The sequence below is a fragment of the Garra rufa genome, chromosome 1 (assembly GCF_049309525.1).
Source record: "Garra rufa chromosome 1, GarRuf1.0, whole genome shotgun sequence".
In the NCBI taxonomy this organism is placed as follows: Eukaryota; Metazoa; Chordata; class Actinopteri; order Cypriniformes; family Cyprinidae; genus Garra; species Garra rufa.
In genome coordinates, this window is record NC_133361.1 from 23,309,381 (window position 1) to 23,330,389 (window position 21,009).

A 21,009-nucleotide genomic window follows, 5' to 3' on the forward strand; every position below is an offset into this window, starting at 1 on the left:
AAAACGTTCTATAAGTGTAAAATAAGTGCTTAGTACAAAGTTACTGATACAGCAAGATGAGCAAGCACAAAGCAGCAGTAAATGCCCCGCCAACAACGAGAACCAGCATAGCTAGCAAATTAGCTACGATGGCTAGCGCAGGGAAATCTGAAGAAACCCCAGCAGATAACGACGGTGTCTCAATGAACCAACTGGTAAACGAGTTAACAAAGCAACGAGCTTCGATAAAAGAAGACATCTCAGCTTTGATTCAAGAGTCCATGGTGCCGCTTCAGGCATCGGTGAATGCTTTAACGGAATTGTTGGCAGGCTTCCAGACCCGCCTGTGTGCCACGGAGACACTCGCGAGCGATAACTTCTCGGCGCTGGTTGCGGCCGAAAAAACGATCAAAACTCTAAAAGAACAAAACGCGACGCTTATGGATCGACTTGATGACCTGGAAAACCGGTCACGGAGAGCAAATCTCAGGATCCTAAACGTTCCAGAGAACAGTGAGAAAGGCCAATCCACTGTCAAATTCGTGTCCGAGATGCTAATGGAAGTTATGGGTCAGGACGTTTTTGAAAAGCCTCCCGAACTAGAACGAGCGCACCGATCGCTTGGTCCAAAGCCACAGGAAGGTAGACCTCCGCGGCCACTGGTTATATGCTTTCACAGATTCCAGGAGAAAGAAAAAGCGCTAAGATGGGCCAGACAGAATGAAGCAAAATACAAGGGCTCGACTTTGAGGATTTATCCAGACATCTCCGCCGATCTCGCCAGGAAACGCGCTACGTTTAAAAATATCAAACAGCTGCTGTATCAAAAGAATGTGCGATTCCAGCTGCTTCATCCCGCAAGGCTACGAGTTCGTCATAACGACGAAACATTCCTTTTCAACACGCCGGAGGAAGCGCAGCACTTTTACGATCAACGGTTTGCTACACGTGAATAACTCTTCACACCGTGACAACGATATGGTGAAATACAGAAAAGACATTTTGGCTTTTAGGTAGGCCTAAGAAACTATGATAACTTAAGAACTCTTCAGCATACCATTATTTACCTTTATTCAAGTGCACTTTCTGTTCTACAGTGGTTTTATGCTTTTTGCTATTTTGACAACTGCGATGCCTTATTTGCATAATTCTTTGGTTATATTATTCATCCTAGATTCTTGAATTAAGGTCTAATTTCAAGTAATAGGTGTGCAACTTTTGTTTTAATGGGATTTATTTGTGTTACTGATTTTATATCTGATAACTGTTAAAGCAATGCACTTTATTTAGTTTAACTATTTTACAGATTCTTCGATAGTGTTCATAATGAACAACTGTGGATTGGCTAAAAAATATATGCCTTGCATTTATATTAAGGTTACTATGCAGAACTACATAATGGACCTGTTTGTATGCTTGATTTTACATTTAATGCAAAATTTGATTACTTCGGGAGCTCTAGGAAAAAAATTGATATCTATGGACTTGGATTATCGGAAGTTGAGAGACTGTTGCGAGCTGCGGTTTGTCTCTGTTCAACAGACAAATCTAGAATGTAATATAGTTTTGGCCTTTTTTTTTATTTTTTTATTTTACCAAGTGTTTTTTTTTTTTTTTTTTTTTTGCCCCTCCCCCCTCCCCCCTTCCTCGTCCCATCACCCTTTCCAGTTACAGACAGAGGATACATATAGACAGTTGTCAGATAAAAAATGTCAGATATGGAGAACAAAGTAAAAAGTACTAGAGGGTCAGCAGTACGCTTTGTTAGCTGGAATGTTAGAGGGTTAAATGGACCTGTAAAAAGAACTCGCATATTTGCGCATATGAGGAAACTGAAAACAGAAATAGCCTTTATACAGGAAACACACCTGCGTATCGAAGATCATAACCGACTCAGGAAAACTTGGGTTGGCCAGATCTACCACTCCAACTTTACCCATAGGTCTAGGGGTGCAGCCATTTTAATCAATAAAAAGGTACAGTTTACTGCATCTGGAACGATTTCAGACCCCCAAGGGCGGTACATTATTGTATCTGGTCATCTTTTCAGCACACCAGTAGTTCTGGTTAGTGTCTATGCTCCCAACTGGGATGACGTTAGCTTTGTGAAAAAAATATTTTCCTTGTTACCAGATTTAAATATTTATCATCTTATACTTGGTGGAGATTTGAATTGTGTGATGGATACAGTTATGGATCGTTCCAACCCTAAAACTGTACCTCCTTTAAAAATGTCTCAGATCTTTGCTGGATATATGACTCAAATTGGCTGTGTGGATCCATGGAGGTTTTTATTTCCTGATAAAAAAGAATTCTCTTGCTTTTCACATGTCCATCAGACATACTCAAGGATAGATTATTTCTTTACTGATAAAAGGCTTATTCCGGCAATAGAAAACATGGAATACTCTGCTATTGTAGAATCAGATCACGCCCCCGTAATTCTTGATATCCGTTTTTCTTATAATTATCCAACACGGCCAGTATGGAGACTGAACACAACTTTACTTTCAGATGCAAACTTCTGCCAATTCATATCGTCTGCGATTGACAATTTTATACTAACTAACAAAACAGACTCTATATCACCATCATTATTATGGGAGACATTTAAGGTTGTAATAAGGGGAGAAATAATATCGTACTCTGCCTCACGTAATAAAGAAAAGAAGCGAACACTGGAGAAACTTATTAAATCTATACAGGAAACTGATCGTCAGTATGCTATGAACCCAACAGAAGAACTATCTAGAGAAAAACTTAGTCTTAAAACGAGATACGATTTACTATCGACAGAAAAAACAGAGCGTGACTTAGTTTTCACCCGTGCCAGATTTTACGAACATGGAGAAAAGGCAGGTCGTCTCCTTGCCCAACAGCTAAAGAGTAAATCAGCATCTCGGCTTATTCCACAGATTAGGAAAACATCACAAGAAATTACAATAGATCCCCAGGAAATTAATTCTGTTTTTCATAAATATTATTTAGATCTGTATACTTCAGAATTCCCACAGAATAACTCTTTCATGACGACATTCTTGGCTAAAGTTAACCTACCCACAGTTAATAAAGACCAAAAGAATAATCTGGATAAACCTCTACAACTTAAAGAGATAGAAGACTCAATCAGAGCCATGCAGAGTGGTAAAACCCCGGGACCGGACGGATTTCCGGTCGAATTTTATAAAAATTTTTCCCTACAACTGTCACCTTTGCTTCTAAATATGTTCAATCACTCTCTTGATCAATCAGAACTACCGCAAACACTTACACAGGCCCATATCACAGTTCTCTTGAAACCAGATAAAGATGCCCCTGATTGTAGTTCTTATAGACCTATTTCCTTACTAAATGTAGATGTTAAAATTTTATCTAAAATACTGGCTTCTAGAATAGAATATATAATACCAGATATTATATCACAAGACCAGACAGGCTTTATTAAGGGGCGCCACTCTTTCATTAATATTCGCAAACTTCTTAATGTTGTGCATTCTTCTGCGTCAGAGAGTAATCCTGAAGTGATTATTTCTCTAGACGCAGAGAAGGCGTTCGATAGAGTTGAATGGAACTATTTATTTGCAGTATTAGATAAATTCGGATTCGGATCAAAATTTATTTCATGGATTCACTTGCTTTATCATCAGCCAAAGGCAGCAGTAGTCACAAATAAGATAATATCAGAATATTTTTCCTTGTCTAGAGGTACGCGACAAGGATGCCCTCTTAGCCCCTTACTATTTATTCTGGCTATAGAACCATTATCATCAGTACTTAGGTCATCACAGTCTATTAGTGGTATTAAAAGAATAGATGTCGAATATAAAGTCTCGCTTTATGCAGACGATTTATTATTGTATATAACTGACCCACTATCATGTGTCTCTGAAGTTGTGAAAATATTAAAAGAGTACGGGTACTTTTCAGGTTACAAATTAAACTTCTCTAAAAGTATATGCTTCCCTATAAATCATGTGGCAGATCAGATTACAGATAGAGACTTGCCTTTTTGCATATCAAAATCAGGATTTAAATACTTGGGAATAAATATTACTCGTTCATACACTGGTCTGTTTAAAGCAAATTATAGTCCCATAATTAAAAAACTTGAATCAGATTTTCAACGGTGGAGTGTTATATATTTGTCTTTAGCTGATAAAATTAATTGTGTTAAAATGAATGTGTTACCGAGATTATTATATTTGTTTCAGAGTCTTCCAATTTTCTTGCCAAAATCCTTCTTTCAGTCAACCAATAGGCTGCTGTCTTCCTTTTTATGGGGGGGGCAAAAAGCCAAGGATACGTAGAGAGTTTCTTGAAAGACCTAAAAAGGATGGTGGACTGGCTCTCCCAAATTTGTTAAATTATTATTGGGCAGCAAATTTGCAAAAAGTTATTTATTGGTTTCAGTCTCCACATACAGAATGGTGTGAGGTGGAGGCAAAATCTTGCAAATCAACATCACTGGCAGTGTTGATTACAATGAAGTCACCATTCTCACCCTCGCAGTTTTCCTCAAATCCAGTTGTAATTTCAACTCTCAAAATATATAATCAATTTAGACAAGCATTTCAACTTACAGACTTTTCCCTGGAAACCCCCATATGTAATAATCATCTTTTCCCAGCTGCCAAGCTAGATGCTACTTATAAGCAATGGCAGCACCTTGGTTTAGCCAAATGTAGTGACTTTTTTATTGATAATATTTTTGCTAATTACAATGATCTGATACAAAAATTTTATCTTCAAAAGTCTGACTTTTTTCGATTTCTTCAGGTTCGTCACTTTATTCAGACCCATTGCTCTGAGTTTCCTCAAATGCCCTCTGAATCAGGACTGGACCTGGTTCTTAAGGCCCCTATACACCTCAAGGGCCTAATTTCCAGAATATATAACCTTATTATGACACTTAAAAATATATCAATTGATAAGATCAAAACGGAATGGATAAAAGAGTTAGGAATTGACATACCCAGGGACACTTGGGATAAAGCCGTTGACAGAATAAATGGGACTTCTTCTTGTGCACGACTTAGTCTGATTCAGATGAAAGTTTTCTACCGTATTCACTATAGTAAAACCAAACTGGCTAAAATATACCCAAATACAGATGAAATATGTGATCGTTGCAATGCAAGCAAGGCTGATCTAACCCATATGTTCTGGTCATGTTCTAAACTGAGACAATTTTGGTTTTCAATATTTGACATTTTAAACTCTGCATTTAATTTAAGAATTCACCCTAACCCAATAATGGCTTTGTTTGGTGTCCCAAGTGACGATATTCACATAACTAAAGAAAAAGAAAATGCCCTGGCATTTGCAACATTAATAGCTAGAAGAAGAATTCTTTTAGAATGGAAATCACCAATGGCACCTAAACTGTCACTATGGCTTAGTGATATAATGTCATTTCTAAAAACCGAAAAAATTAAATACTTTCTCAAAGGATCAACTAGAACATTTTACAAAACATGGGATCCTTTAATAATTTATATCGAGAAGAATGTACTCCTCCAACTCTGAGCCCTCATCTTCGTCCCCAAAACACTTTTGTATCTCTTATTTTCTCTCTTTTTGGGAATTTTTATTTTATTTTATTGTATTTTATTTATTTATTTTTCTCTTTGTTTTGTTTTGTTCAGTTTTCTGTTGGATTTGATTTTGTGGGTAAAAAACGAAAAATGAATGCCTTTGACAGTGTTTCTAATACTGAATGCTTTCAATGTACCTTGTTCTGATAAAAATATAATAAAAAAAAAAAAAAAAAAAAGAGATGGACTGAGCCAAAGACTTTATATAAATGAAGATTGCACTCGTATTACTAATGAATTGGAGAAAGTGAAATGCCCAACATGGCGAATAAGCCCTGCCTTCTAAATGAAAGATTGAATTGCTGCCATTACAAGCTCCAGTTCCTATAGAAACAGGCAACGTTCACAAACTTGCGCTCATGACTGCACATGCACATTGGCTGGTCTAGCATCAAAAACAAGTTTTTTTTTTTTAACAGTATTTGAACATAAGCTTTATAAGACTGTTGTTGTCAAATTTCATTGGTGTTTTCAAATATGAAATTTAATCATAAGCTTAATGAACAGTTTTGGAGAATTTGATGCTTCCCTATTCAAAGAGATAGGATCTGCACTTGCATGCCTGAGAGGAGTTTCAAAGATGGGGATGAGTGAAATGAATTGTCTTAAAGGAACTTTGACTCGAGCGATCATGATTACCTGCATCTAATACAGCATTCATTCATAGTCATGATGAAACATTAATTTGAACCATAATATCCTTTCATCTGTTAAAGGAACACTCCACTTTTTTTGGAAATAGGTTCATTCTCCAACTGCCCCCGAGTTAATAAGTTGAGTTTTACCGTTTTGAAATCCATTCATCCGTTCTCCTGTTCTGGCAATATCACTTTTAGCATAGCTTAGCATAGATCATTGAATCCTATTAGACCAATAGCATCACTTTCAAAAATGACCAACGAGTTTCCATATTTGTCCTATTTAAAACTTGACTCTTCTGTAGTTATATCGTGTACTAAGACCGGTGGAAATGCAAAGCTTCAATTTTCTAGGCTGATTAGATTAGGAACTACACTCCCATTCCGGCGTAATAGTCAAGAAAGTTTGCTGCCGTAATAAGGCTAAAGCAGGAGCAGTAATACCACGCAGCACATGTGCAAATGCTAAACTAGCTGGGAACTCATTTCTGATAATACTCCGCCTCCTTCGGCCATATTACGGCAGCAAACTTCATTGACTATTACGCGGGAATGGAAGTGTAGTTCCTAATCTTATCAGCCTAGAAACTCGCAGCTTTGCATTTCCACCGGTCTTAGTACAAGATATAACTACAGAAGAGTCAAGTTTTAAATACAACAAATATGGAAACTCGTTGGTCATTTTTGAACGCGATCCTATTGGTCTAATAGGATTCGATGATCTATGCTAACTCGGGGGGGGGGGGGGGGGGTGGAGTGTTCCTTTAAGGGTGATTTCCGAAGACAGTGCTGCTCAGTGCATTTGTTACCTCCGCAAGCTGTTGTTGAAACTAAAAAAACCTTCTGTTCTAACCGTGTTTATTTTTCAGTCTAAAAGTCTTTACTGCTGACTCTTCTTTTTTCGCCATCTAATGGCAAAACAATGTAACTAAAATAACCGCCACGAGAACAAACACCATTTCTCAATACTAAACACTTTTAAATACTATTTTTTATATAAAATATTATTTATTGAATAATAATATTTAATAAACAACAACAACAGCCATCAAAAAACGCTCTGATATACCGCATTGAATTTACATAAACATGAGGAGATTTTGCCAAATCTATTTGCTCTGAAACAAAGAATGGTTAAATGATCATGATAAAAACATTTCAGTATTAAGACCTGCAGAGTCTTGTTGGTTTCTCTCTCTCACACTCCCTGTAACTATATCTCTAAAAAAGACAAAAAAAGTTTAATTGACTCTCACCTCTGACTGAGATCCAGCTCTTGGGTGACTTTCCTTTCACTGGGTGTTTGCAGTAGTAGAAACCCTCATGTGACTTTGAGACAGTAGAGATGATTTTCTCTGTAGTTTGATTCTGGATGAGTGATCCATCTTTATAGAAATCAGCTCTGAGGTTTGGTAGAGTCGAATGTTGATATAAACAGCGTAGAGTCAGAGTATCTCCTTCAGTCAGAGGATGAACAGGACTCTCCAGAATCACATCAGCTACAGAAACAGAGGAAACATGAACAAATAGTACAAATAGAACAAATAGAGTGCAAATAGTAAAAAGTATAATTGTGACATAGTTAACTGAAGCAAGTAAATAATTAAAAATTGATTAAATTTTCTAACAAAATTAGATATTTAATGTTGCTGAGAGCCATAATATATATTTTGTAAATATGGGAATACTGAAGTATCATTAAAATTATTATTTGTTGCATTTGTATTTTTTTTATAATCATTAAGAATTGTTTATACTGTTATTATTTGCTCTTATTATGTGCTTGCTAACTGATGACTGATTACGACGTCATATCCCAGTTAGTGGTGTAGCAAGCAAAAGACGGAGCGATACAGTTTTTGACCATCGATCCATATCTTGTTGTTATATAAAGTTGAAAGATGGTTCTTGCTTTGAAGTACAAATAAACAGGAATCAAAAAGGAATATAACAACTTGGATGAGTCCATCGCATCAGGCTGGTTGCTTTAAACTGATGGTACATTTGCAAACTTGATAAAGGAGTGCCATAACAGTTGTTGATCCCACTGGTGTCAAAGTTGTTTTCTGTGTGTTGCTACAGTAAGATGTTGCTAAGTGGTTGCCTCCTGGCTCAAGCCAAAAAGATCCCGAACCAACTACTGCTTTATTCTTTGATCATAAATGATGATAATAATAGCAATAACACAGACTCACAGTGTACAGTGATATTAACAGAATGACTGTTCTCTCCAGATTCAGACTGACACCAGTACACTCCAGTGTCTGATGTGCTGGTGGAGCTGATTGTATATGTAGATCCTGTTTGTGATCCCCAGTCTGATGATGAACAATCTCTTAGCCACCACCATCTGTCTGAGTATCTTCTCACTGTCCATCTACCAGAGTTACTCTGGTCCTCACAGCTCAGAGAGAGAGAGGCAGATGTGAAGTGTTGAGTTCTGTTGGGACTTATGATCAGATTGGAGACTGGAAAAGAATAATCTAAAAAAGAAATTATATCTCAAATTTGAGCATTAAAATTCTCTTTCTTAAAGATGAACTAATTGTTAAAGTTGAGTTTGAACTCACCAGTGACCCATATAAACTCTCTGTTGCTGCAACGTGTGTAATATGCTGGTTTTCCTCTCTCTGCTTCACACACATAAACTCCTGTGTGATTTAGAGCAGCAGAACTGACAGTGTAGTTTCCTCCAGCTCCTCTGCTGCTGTCTGAGAGCAGCTTATGATGATATCTGCTGCCTGTATAAACTGAGAATGCAGTTGTCAGTTAAATGTGCATACCTGACCTTTAAAAGGTAATATAAGCATTTTTAATGTTAATATATTGTATTACACAGTGTAAAAAACAGGGCACAATGTATTGTATTAATACGAAGGTGTTTTCTATATTTATTTTTTACAGTTTTTATTTTAGCTGTATTTGGAATTTTGTTTTTTTTTAGAGGTTACATTAACGGATTACTAAAATAATAAAGTAATAAAATTACTGAATAATGTCCTGACAGAAAATTACCTCCTTTTTTTTTTTTTTTTTTTTTGCAGCCTACAAGCAAAGACAACAAATTAGCCATGTTTATTTTCCCCAGAAGAATAATTCTGTGGTGCTAGAAAAACAGATTTGTTTGAGCAGCTAACCAACCATTTTGTTTGATGACACTATAGCACAGTTCATTTAGAAGTTACCACATTAAGCACATTATATTTTACCTTTTGAAACAGTTTCAGTGTACCAGCTGAATGTCCAGCCTGTAGAAGAGCCGCTAACCTCACAGATCAGAGTCACTGAATCTCCTTCAGTCAACCACTTCTGTGGAGAAACACTTAAAACTGGTCTAGCTCCATCTGAAATAGAGAAATCACTCATTAATAACATGTTAAATGTGTGTGTGTTTATGAAGAAATGATCAAACTCACCTGATACTGTCAGTGTAACTGCATCACTGATGTTTGATGTTCGCAATCCTTCAGTCTCTCTTCCATAACAGGAGTATTGACCTGCGTCAGACGTCCTGACAAACCAAAATGTGTGTTCCTGTAGTTCACTGAAAACATGTACTGAACCATCTTTATACCAGCTGTAGTGCCAGCTAGTGACTCCTTCACCATCAATGTCACATCTGAGAGTGACTGTCTCTCCTCTGAATACATGTTGATCAGGTTTGATGGTCACTTTGGCATTTGGTCTTTCTGTACAATGACAACAATTCACAATAAATATAATGGGATAATAAAATAAATTAAAATAATAAATTGTCCTGTTTTTACAAGCATTTATCTTAGCGCCCTTTTTATTTATTTCTATCATAAATACTGTATGCGTGACCTTGTAATCTTTAAAACAGCAAACAACTGTTGTGTTAAAATAGTAATATATATTTTTTTACAAAATTTATAAAAATATTATGACTGCAGTTCATTATGTAAGGAAAAATACTTGCCGTATACTGTCACTGTTACTGGTTCACTGTAATATGTATAATGATCTTCTTTTCGTGCTCTGCACCTGTACTCTCCTCCATCAGAGACTTTCACTGAATTGATTGTTTTATTTGCAGCTTCGGTAGACTCAGGGTTTGAGTCTTTTCTCCATACAAACTCCCATCCATCCCATGACTGATTCACCTCACATCTCAGAGTAACTGAGTCTCCAGTAAACAATAAACTCTGTGGCTTAACAGTCAGAAATGGTGCAGTAAGACCTGTTAAAATAATTAAGATAAATTACTTCTTGGGTGTCACAATTTTAAATGGATAGTTCAACCTAAAATCAAAATTCTCTTCTAACTTATTCATCCTCATGCTTGTATGAGTTACTTTCCTCAGGTGAACACAAAAGAAGACATTTTGAAGAATGTTTTTATGTTGTTACAGTGAAAGTGCAGTACAGGTTGTTTTGTCAGGCCCAGTTCCAGAATCAAATCAATGAGGCCACTTCTGAAATTAGTAAGGATCCTATAGACCAATTTGGAGTAGACGTCACAGTTAGGTCACTTGCAGCTGCGCACGTATAGTGGTTGCAGAAAAACACTGGTAACAAGTGAAGGTAAACAGGTAAAATCCATTGAATAAAATTCATTTTTTTTGTGCCTTCTGATGTAAAAAAAATCGAAATGCAAATAATTTTTTATAGAATACTGTCAAAGACACCATTTAAAGCTAAACACAGACGTTTAAATGGACATACTACAGATGAAAACTGCTATGATCACTATTTTTTAAAGCACATTTGATTTAAACAATAGGGATATGCTGTAGAATATACAATATGTCTACATATTCACATATGCTGTTCATAGGGGACGTATTGTATTATCCCTACAATTACAGCAAGAAATATTATTTAAACCTAATACTATTAACATTTTTACATCACTTTTTTTATTCTTTTATTCTATGGCTCCATAGACTGACACCTGAAAACCATCAATTTCTGTCACCAGATAGGCTTTGGCCACGAAAATCAATCTCTGTTTCGGATCTGTAAGACTATCCCACTCTAGTCAATTTTGTTGAATACCAGTGTAAAATGCAGAGAACAGTTTGAAAATAACATCTAATTAATATGATCTATAATCTTTTTAAATCTAACTATTTTGTACAGTATCCGCGTAATTCTCTAGCCGTAAAGGCTATCTCTCTTAGGTTTTCTGCAACCATGATGCAAGCGCATCCCGAATGTTTACAAACTGGTAATTGGTCTGTAGTATTGTACTGTTAGAGATTTACAAGATCATTATTTTTTATAAATAATTATGCTTTAGAAATAGTATGAGAGAATTAATATTTTGCTGACCATGTATAACAAATAAGTGTTATCATGATACCAACATTTCAGGATTAAGACCTGCACATTTTTGCCATTCACTCCCCATAACAATTTACCTAATTCTATTTCTTTATTTGTTTATTTGAAAAACAAAGCTTTCATTCAAATTGTTAATGAAATATACCGTGCCTTCCGAAATTATTCATACCCCTTCATTTTTTTCTCATTTTGTTATGTTGCTGCCTTATGTTAAACTACTTTAAATTACTTTTTTCCCACATCAATCTACACTCCCTACTCCATAATGGCAAAGCAAAAAATAGGTTTTTAACATTTGTGCAAATTTATTAAAAATAAAAAACTGAAAAGATCCCGTTGCATAAGTATTCATACCCTTTTCTGGGACACTCAAAATTTAGCTCAGGAGCATTCATATTGCTTCTAGATGTTACTAGACTTCGAGTGGAGTTAAACTGTGGTAAATTCATTTGAATGAGTATGATTTAGAAAGACACACCTCTCAGAAAATGTGTAACAGCTGAAAATGCATATCAGAGCAAAAACCAAGTCTTGAGGTCAAGATAACTGCCTGTAGAGCTCAGTGACAGACTTGCGTTAAGGCAATGATCTAGGGAAGAGTTCAGAAAAAAATCTGCTGCATTGAAGGTTTACAGAAGCATTATTCATAATGGAAGATGATTGGAACAACTAGGAGTCTGGGACAACTAGGAAAATGTCTGCCCCCATCTAAGCTGACAGAGCTTGAGAGGTGAAAAGGTGAGGCAAAGAATGGCAGATAATTGCCAAATGCAGATGTGCAAAGCTGGTCACATCATACCCAAAAAGACTTGAGGCTGTAAAGGTGCTTCAACTATGTACTGAGTTAAGGGTATGAATACTTATGCAACATACTTATTTCAGTGTTTTATTTTTAATAAATTTGTCAAATTTACACTTTACACCATAATAATGACAAAGCAAAAACCAGATTTGCAAATTTTACAAATTTATTAAAAATAAAACACTGAAATAAGTACTTTGCATAAGAATTCATACCCTTAACTCAGTACATATGCATTTTCAGCTGTTAGACCTTTTCTGAGAGGTGTGTGTCTTTCTAAATCATACTCAGTCATTCAAATGAATTTGCCACAGTTTAACTCCACTCGAAGTGTAGTAACATCTAGAAGCAATATGAATGCTCCTGGGCTAAATTTCAAGTGCCCCAGAAAAGGGTATGAATACTTACTGTATGCAACGGGATCTTTTCAGTTTTTTTATTTTTTGATAAATCTGCACAAATGTTAAAAACCTATTTTTTGCTTTGCCATTATGGAGTAGGGAGTGTAGACTGATGTGGGAAAAAAGTAATTTAAAGTAGTTTAACATAAGGCAGCAACATAACAAAATGTGAAAAAATGAAGGGATATGAATAATTTCGCAAGGCCCTGTATACATTGTGGCAGGAGAAGCAAATGAAATACGCATGTGGGTGCAGCATTAGGGTTCAGAGAGGTCTTTATTTAACAAAAAATAAACATAAAATGGGGGGAAAAAAGTGTCCAAAGGTGAATGAGTGTCCAAAATAAATGGGGGATCTGGTGTCTTCGTTAAGCTAGGGAATTGTGAAGGAAGGGCAGCAGTCAGAAAGGAGAGGTCCAGGTGGGGCGAGGCCGCATGCGCTCCTCTCTGTAGTCCAGGACACAAGGGGCAGCAGCTAGTTTTCACTGGCCCACTGCACTTGAGGAGATTATTGGCCTGGCATCCTAGCCCTCGGCAACATCACATGTGCGTCTCAATCTATTCTGATCTCTTGTGAAAGCTCTCATTATTATCCTAGAAGCTACCATGCATACTTTGTAAGAAACTCTTATTTAAGTTGCTGAATTCAGTCACTATGGAATTTTGAGAGGTAGTAAGAGGATTTCAGCTTAACTTAAACACCTCTGATTGGCCATTGCATTCATGAGTGAATAGAAACCTTTGATGCATTTCAACTAAGGGTGCTTAGCACCCTCTGATATCCCTGGTGTGAACTGGGTCTGTATTTTGGACCCCACTTGATGTTAATAATATGTGCAACAACAGCAGAAACATTCTTCAAATATATCTTTTTGTGGAAAAAAAAAAAAAAAAAAAAAATCCACTGACTCTCACCTCTGACTGAGATCCAGCTCTTGGGTGACTTTCCTTTCAATGGGTGTTTGCAGTAGTAGAAACCCTCATGTGACTTTGAGACAGTAGAGATGATCATCTCTGTAGTTTGACTCTGGATGAGTGATCCATCTTTATAGAAATCAGCTCTGAGGTTTGGTAGAGTCGAATTTTTATATAAACAGCGTAGAGTCAGAGTATCTCCTTCAGTCAGAGGATGAACAGGACTCTCCAGAATCACATCAGCTACAGAAACAGAGGAAACATGAACTGACTGCAAACAGTAAAAAGTATAATTGTGACATAGTTAACTGAAGCAAGTAAATAATTAAAAATTGATTACATTTTCTAACAAAATTAGATATTTAATGTTGCTGTTAGAGCCATAATATATATTTTGTAAATATGGGAATACTGAAGTATCATTAAAATTATTATTTGTTGCATTTGTATTTTTTATAATCATTAAGAATTGTTTATACTGTTATTATTTGCTCTTATTATGTGCTTGCTAACTGATGACTGATTACGACGTCATATCCCAGTTAGTGGTGTAGCAAGCAAAAGACGGAGCGATACAGTTTTTGACCGTCGATCCATATCTTGTTGTTATATAAAGTTGAAAGATGGTTCTTGCTTTAAAGTACAAATAAACAGGAATCAAAAAAAGATTTTAACAACTTGGATGAGTCCATCGCATCAGGCTGGTTGCTTTAAACTGATGGTACATTTGCAAACTTGATAAAGGAGTGCCATAACAGTTGTTGATCCCACTGGTGTCAAAGTTGTTTTCTGTGTGTTGCTACAGTAAGATGTTGCTAAGTGGTTGCCTCCTGGCTCAAGCCAAAAAGATCCCGAACCAACTACTGCTTTATTCTTTGATCATAAATGATGATAATAATAGCAATAACACAGACTCACAGTGTACAGTGATATTAACAGGATGACTGTACTCTCCAGATTTAGACTGACACCAGTACACTCCAGTGTCTGATGTGCTGGTGGAGCTGATTGTATATGTAGATCCTGTTTGTGATCCCCACACTGATGATGAACAATCTCTTAGCCACCACCATCTGTCTGAGTATCTTCTCACTGTCCATCTATCAGAGTTACTCTGGTCCTCACAGCTCAGAGAGAGAGAGGCAGATGTGAAGTGTTGAGTTCTGTTGGGACTGATGACCAGATTGGAGACTGGAAAAGAATAATCTAAAAAAGAAATTATATCTCAAATTTGAGCATTAAAATTCTCTTTCTTAAAGATTAATTAATCGTTTAAGTTGAGTTTGAACTCACCAGTGACCCATATAAACTCTCTGTTGCTGCAAAGTGTGTAATATGCTGGTTTTCCTCTCTCTGCTTCACACATATAAACTCCTGTGTGATTTAGAGCAGCAGAACTGACAGTGTAGTTTCCTCCAGCTCCTCTGCTGCTGTCTGAGAGCAGCTTATAACGATGTCTGCTGCCTGTATAAACTGAGAATGCAGTTGTCAGTTAAATGTGCATACCTGACCTTTAAAAGGTAATATAAGCATTTTTTATGTTAATATATTGTATTACACAGTGTAAAAAAACAGGGCACAATGTATTGTATTAATACGAAGATGTTTTCTATGTTTTACAGGTTTTTTAGCAGTATTTGGACTTTTTTTTTTTTTTTTAAGTTTACGTTAACGGAAATGTTAATAAAATTACTGAATAATGTCCTGGCAGAAAATTACCTCTTTTTTTTTTTTTTTTTTTTTGCAGCCTACGAGCAAAGACAACAAATTAGCCATGTTTATTTCCCACAGAACAATAATTCTGTGGTGCTAGAAAAACAGATTTGTTTGAGCAGCTAACCAACCATTTTGTTTGATGACATTATAGCAACACTGAAATTGCACACTACAGCTTTAAATAATCGAGTAATCCAATGCAATCAGGTTCACTGGGTCTTATTCAATCATATTTTACATTTGAACAGTTCATTTAGAAGTTACCACATGAAGAACAATATATTTTACCTGATGAAACAGTTTCAGTGTACCAGCTGAATGTCCATCCTGTAGAAGAGCCGCTAACCTCACAGATCAGAGTCACTGAATCTCCTTCAGTCAACCACTTCTGTGGAGAAACACTTAAAACTGGTCTAGCTCGATCTGAAATAGAGAAATCACTCATTAATAATATGTTAAATGTGTGTGTGTTTATGAAGAAATGATCAAACTCACATGATGCTGTCAGTGTAACTGCATCACTGATGTGTGATGTTCGCAATCCTTCAGTCTCTCTTCCATGACAGGAGTATTGACCTGCATCAGACGTCCTGACAAACCAAAATGTGTGTTCCTGTAGTTCACTGAAAACATGTACTGAACCATCTTTATACCAGCTGTAGTGCCAGCTAGTGACTCCTTCACCATCAATGTCACATCTGAGAGTGACTGTCTCTCCTCTGAATACATGTTGATCAGGTTTGATGGTCACTTTGGCATTTGGTCTTTCTAGATAATGACAACAATTCACAATGTAAATAATGTGATAAATAACAAAATAAATTAAAATACTATTACATTTAAGTAATAAGAACAAATGGTTTACAACTATTACTGAAGACAAAAAAAAAAAAAAATAATAATTGTTTTGCTTGCAGCCTACTGTAGAAATGTATACTCTTAAACTGTAAGCAAGGATCTAGAAGAAACAAGACTTTTGAGTCTTGATAGTTAATAAAATTTCCCAGTGGGAATTGGCACAATTAAGAATTTTGTCTGACAAATAAATTTCCCTATGCAAATTTGCAACACTGATCAATAGCAAGCATTGTGTGAGGTTCAGCACTCAGCTATGTGTGGGCGAAGCCTTGTAACAGAAGAACCACAATTAATGAGTGGCATCTACTTAGCCAGTTGTTTTGTTGCCAGCTGGCATAACAACTTTTATTCAAAGTATTTTGTCCCTCTTTCTTTCACATGCAATATTTTGAGGCACGTAATGTGTGACTGCACCTTTAATGTGATTTTTCAGTTCTAGCATGCAATATGGCCAGAATTTCCTGAATCTTAAAGTACATCTAGAATGTCATCTGTGGTTTATAACTATCAAGTTTTACTTAGACATTAAGGCAGAAAAAGAATAACTGGCAAAACGGTACAATTACAATAGCGTTGCAGCACCTTTTGTGCTTGGACCATAAATAAAAATAATAAAATGTGCTGTTTGTACTGTATGATAACAGTTACTTGACTGTAAAACACACATACAAAATCAGATGAGACTGAAGTGTTGTTCTCTATAGCTGCAATATTCACTGATTCAGTCAATTATGTGGGGAAAAATACTTGCCGTATATGGTCACTGTTACTGGTTTACTGTAATACGTGTAATTTTCTCCTTTTCGTGCTCTGCACCTGTACTCTCCTCCATCAGAGACTTTCACTGAATTGATTGTTTTATTTGCAGCTTCGGTAGACTCAGGGTTTGAGTCTTTTCTCCATATAAACTCACATCCATCCCATGACTGATCCACCTCACATCTCAGAGTAACTGAATCTCCAGTGAATAATGAACTCTGTGGCTCAACAGTCAGAAATGGTGCAAAACGACCTGCTAAAATAACGAAGATATATGATTTCTTCTTGGGTGTCACAATTTTAAAGGAATAGTTCACCCTAAAAAAATATCTCATATTTTATTCACCCTCATGTTGTTCCAAACCTGTATGAGTTACTTTCCACACGTGAACACAATAGAAGACATTTTGAAAAATGTCTCAATGTTTTTATGTTACAGTGAAAGTGCAGTACAGGGTTGTTTTGTCAGGCCTAGTTACAGAATTAAACGAATGAGGCCACTTCTGAAATTAGTGAGGGTTGTAGCGGTGGTGGGTTAGAATAAAATCAAGGAGAGAATATTAACTTTTACAAAAAAATAAAAAATAAAAATAATAACATAAATTAATTTAATAATAAATTAAATAAATTAAAATATAAAACAGAATACTTTCATCATTTTTTTAAATCACATCAAACATTGTTAGACATTAGATTATAATTGTAGAAAATACAAATAAACCAAACCAAACAGCAAGAATTACTAAGCACTTTGTGAAAGTGCGTGCATTAATGTTTGTGTATGTTTGCGATATTTGTGTGAGGCAGAATGAGTGTTGTGTTTGAAATACGTGTGGACTGCTGGCTGCTAATGGCAGGGAAGGAAGTTTTTTTTTTAACATATGAGGTTTAAAAGATGTACAACAGGAATTCACCTTGAGATCCTGCTCACACTTATCAGCACAAGAGACATTTTTGCACTCTTTTTTTTTTTTTTTTTTTTTTTTTTACAAGACTATTGTTCTTACAAATAATTATACAATAGAGTTATAACTGTCACAGTTCTGTCAGTTTATGTCTTTGGTTTATCCCATTTGTCTTCCCCCAATTGATCTGTATCATTTGGTTTAGCCCTCGTCATCATTATTCCTAGCACCTGTCCTTGTATCATTAGTCATCTGTGTCACCTGTGTTTAATCATTAGTTCCCCTTTAAAAGTCTGTCTCTGTTTTCAGTTCTCTGTCAGTCCTTAAAGTCCCCCTGAAATCAAAATTAAAGTTTTTTGGCTTTTAGTATGGATATATTAGCCTTAAGGTGATCTATAAGCTAGTGTGCTGCAAAACAAAGACAAAATTCGCGTTTACAAGATATGGGCATTCAAAACTTACAGTCTCGTCACTTCCGCCAATATGAATCAAGGATTTGGATGATATCACCGTGTACTTCAGTTTCTCATCAAGCGATCTGTCCAATCAAATGCTCTCTAGAGTCCGTAGTGTCCCGCCCCCTACACAGAGACGCGGAGGAGATCATAAGCCCTCATATGTGCGGTCGACATGTATTAAACTACACAGCCTCAGCATGATAATGATCACTATTTCGTTTTAGCAAGTTTCATATTGAATTTGTGGGGTAATTTATTAGTCTGTGGCTGTCATAAGCTTACAAATGCGGCTTTACCGAGCTCAACGGCTCTTGCCCGAGCAGATATAAATGGAACGCTATTGGCTATTCAAAATTAGTGGGCGGGGCTGGGCGATATGTTTTTGTTTCAGTTAAAAGTACGTCACCACATAGAATAACGCTGCGTGTTTCAAGGCACTTCAGTGGACCTTTAACGTTTTGATGTGTGTGAAAGCTCTTTGTGTTCCTGCCTTGTTCCTCTTGGAGAATTATATTAAATATATTGTATTTGTGAATATCGTCTCGTCCTGCACGCACCCCTAACAATAACAAATTACTGTTATCAAGATACTAATAATATTTCAGTATTAATACCTGCAAAAATTGCTGTTCTCTCTCATGTCCTGTAACTGTTTACCTAATTTTATTTATTTATGTATTTATTTTTTTTATGATTTTTTTTTTTTTTTTTAATTGGGTTAATAAAATAGAAAATGTGCAAGGAGAGCTCCCTTTAAAATCACTTAATCTGTTCTGGACCTTTGCAAAAGCTTGTTTTATTCTTAAAAACTGACTACTGTGCATACTTTAAATCTATTATTTAAGTCGCTTAGCACCCTCTAGCAGCCCTGATGTTTATGACCCTATTTGACTTTCATGTGCAACAACAGCTGCAACATTCTTAAGAAATTCTCTTTTTGTGAAACAAACAAACAAAAAAAAAAAAAAACAGTTGACTCTCACCTGTGACTGAGATCCAGCTCTTGGATGACTCTCCTTTCTCTGGGTGTTTGCAGTAGTAGAAACCCTCATGTGACTTTGAGACATTAGAGATGATCAGCTCTGTAGTTTGACTCTGGATGAGTGATCCATCTTTATAGAAATCAGCTCTGAGGTTTGGTAGAGTTGAATTTTTATATAAACAGCGTAGAGTCAGAGTATCTCCTTCAGCCACAGGATGAACAGGACTCTCCAGAATCACACCAACTACCAGAAACCAAAGAAAAATTAACTAATTACAAAGTAAAATGGGTGGGCACAAATAGTAATGGGTGTACATGTATACCATTTCAAGAATGACAATGAGAGTTAAAAAAATTATGCACGAAAATCCGTTAAATATGCACAAATAATTGCTATGATTGACAGTAATAACAAAAGACACATCTGACAAGCCAACGTCAAAAATAGAGCTGTGTATTTAATGATTAAGACTAAATTCAGAGTTACAAAATTATAGAATAAACAAACTTGTGTTGATGTGCAGAGTGGTAGAATTATAATTATTATTGATTACTAAATTGAATCAGTACATTATAACGAACCTTGAAAATGAAAAGAAGCAGGTTTTGACGATCATAAATTTCTTAAACCGGTGAACCCCTGTAAACTTTTCAGTCCAAGGATCCAGTAAACAAATGCATTCAAACTGTAAATTAAATGTAGTTAAATAAAACAAACTTGAATTTTCATGCAGCTATCATTATTTACGATGTTGCACTTATTTTTCTCAGTTTCTGATAAGAACGAGACAGGAGAGGAGTCTCAAGAGTCTCCACCTATATATAGAAGAGGTAAAATGAGCTTTACCAGAAGTTTACGAGCTGGCTTATCATTATGCAGATGTTCTAAAGAACTAAGTGGTTTTTAAGACCCCAAACCAACCTGCCTTATGCTTTGATTGTAAAGTGGCAGTGAAATTAATGATAACAAGAATACAGACTTACAGTGTACAGTGATATTAACAGGATGACTGTTCTCTCCAGATTCAGACTGACACCAGTACACTCCAGTGTCTGATGTGTCGGTGGAGTTTATTGTACATGTAGATCCTGTTTGTGATGAACAATCTTCCAGCCCCCATCTGTCTCTGTATCGTTTCACTCTCCATCTTTCAGAGTGACTGTGGTCCTCACAGCTCAGAGAGAGAAAGGAAGATGTGAAGTGTTGAGTTCTGCTGGGACTGATGATAAGATCGGAGACTGGAGAAGAATAATCTAAGAAAGAAATTACATCTCTAATATGAGCATAACAATTCTCTTTATTAAAGATGAACTAATTGTTTAAGTTCTGTTTGACGCGAGGATATTCTTTCCTTCTCTGCACGGTTCTGCTTCTATGTGGGGATATTCATCAAAACCCCGGGCCTGTGGATTGTCAAGATCGTGTGGACGCTCTACAATCAGCTGTTCCCATTTATGGGGTGAAAACGCCGCAGACCCACACTCAAGGCTCCAGCGTGGGAAAACGAGGTAACACCCTGACAAACTTTGCTCCGAACTCCATTTCTGACAAAATATTAACATCTGTGATCCATGCTAAGCCCGCATCAACTGCAAATACTGCTGTTTTACTTAAACAGCAGCAAATAAAACTGTTTCAGACTGTGAATCACGCGAGCGTGCTTTGGAACTTGAAAACAAAGCCTAAAGGCATTT

General features: G+C 36.2%; 1 protein-coding gene across 1 annotated transcript in view; it reads right to left on the reverse strand.

Moving 5' to 3' along the window:
• Nucleotides 1-4,385: 4,385 nt before the first annotated feature.
• LOC141298071 (Fc receptor-like protein 5) overlaps nt 4,386-21,009 on the reverse strand; it is a 29,963-nt gene continuing 13,339 nt past the window's right edge. The window contains exons 4-16 of the mRNA XM_073828615.1: nt 20,299-20,568; nt 19,310-19,558; nt 15,641-15,769; nt 14,930-15,100; nt 14,555-14,842; nt 13,637-13,879; nt 10,152-10,412; nt 9,628-9,900; nt 9,421-9,555; nt 8,782-8,952; nt 8,407-8,694; nt 7,468-7,710; nt 4,386-4,516 (exon numbers count right to left, since the gene is read on the reverse strand). Of these exons, the coding sequence (XP_073684716.1) occupies nt 4,386-4,516; nt 7,468-7,710; nt 8,407-8,694; nt 8,782-8,952; nt 9,421-9,555; nt 9,628-9,900; nt 10,152-10,412; nt 13,637-13,879; nt 14,555-14,842; nt 14,930-15,100; nt 15,641-15,769; nt 19,310-19,558; nt 20,299-20,568 (2,852 nt within the window). The remainder of the gene's footprint in view (nt 4,517-7,467; nt 7,711-8,406; nt 8,695-8,781; nt 8,953-9,420; nt 9,556-9,627; nt 9,901-10,151; nt 10,413-13,636; nt 13,880-14,554; nt 14,843-14,929; nt 15,101-15,640; nt 15,770-19,309; nt 19,559-20,298; nt 20,569-21,009) is intronic.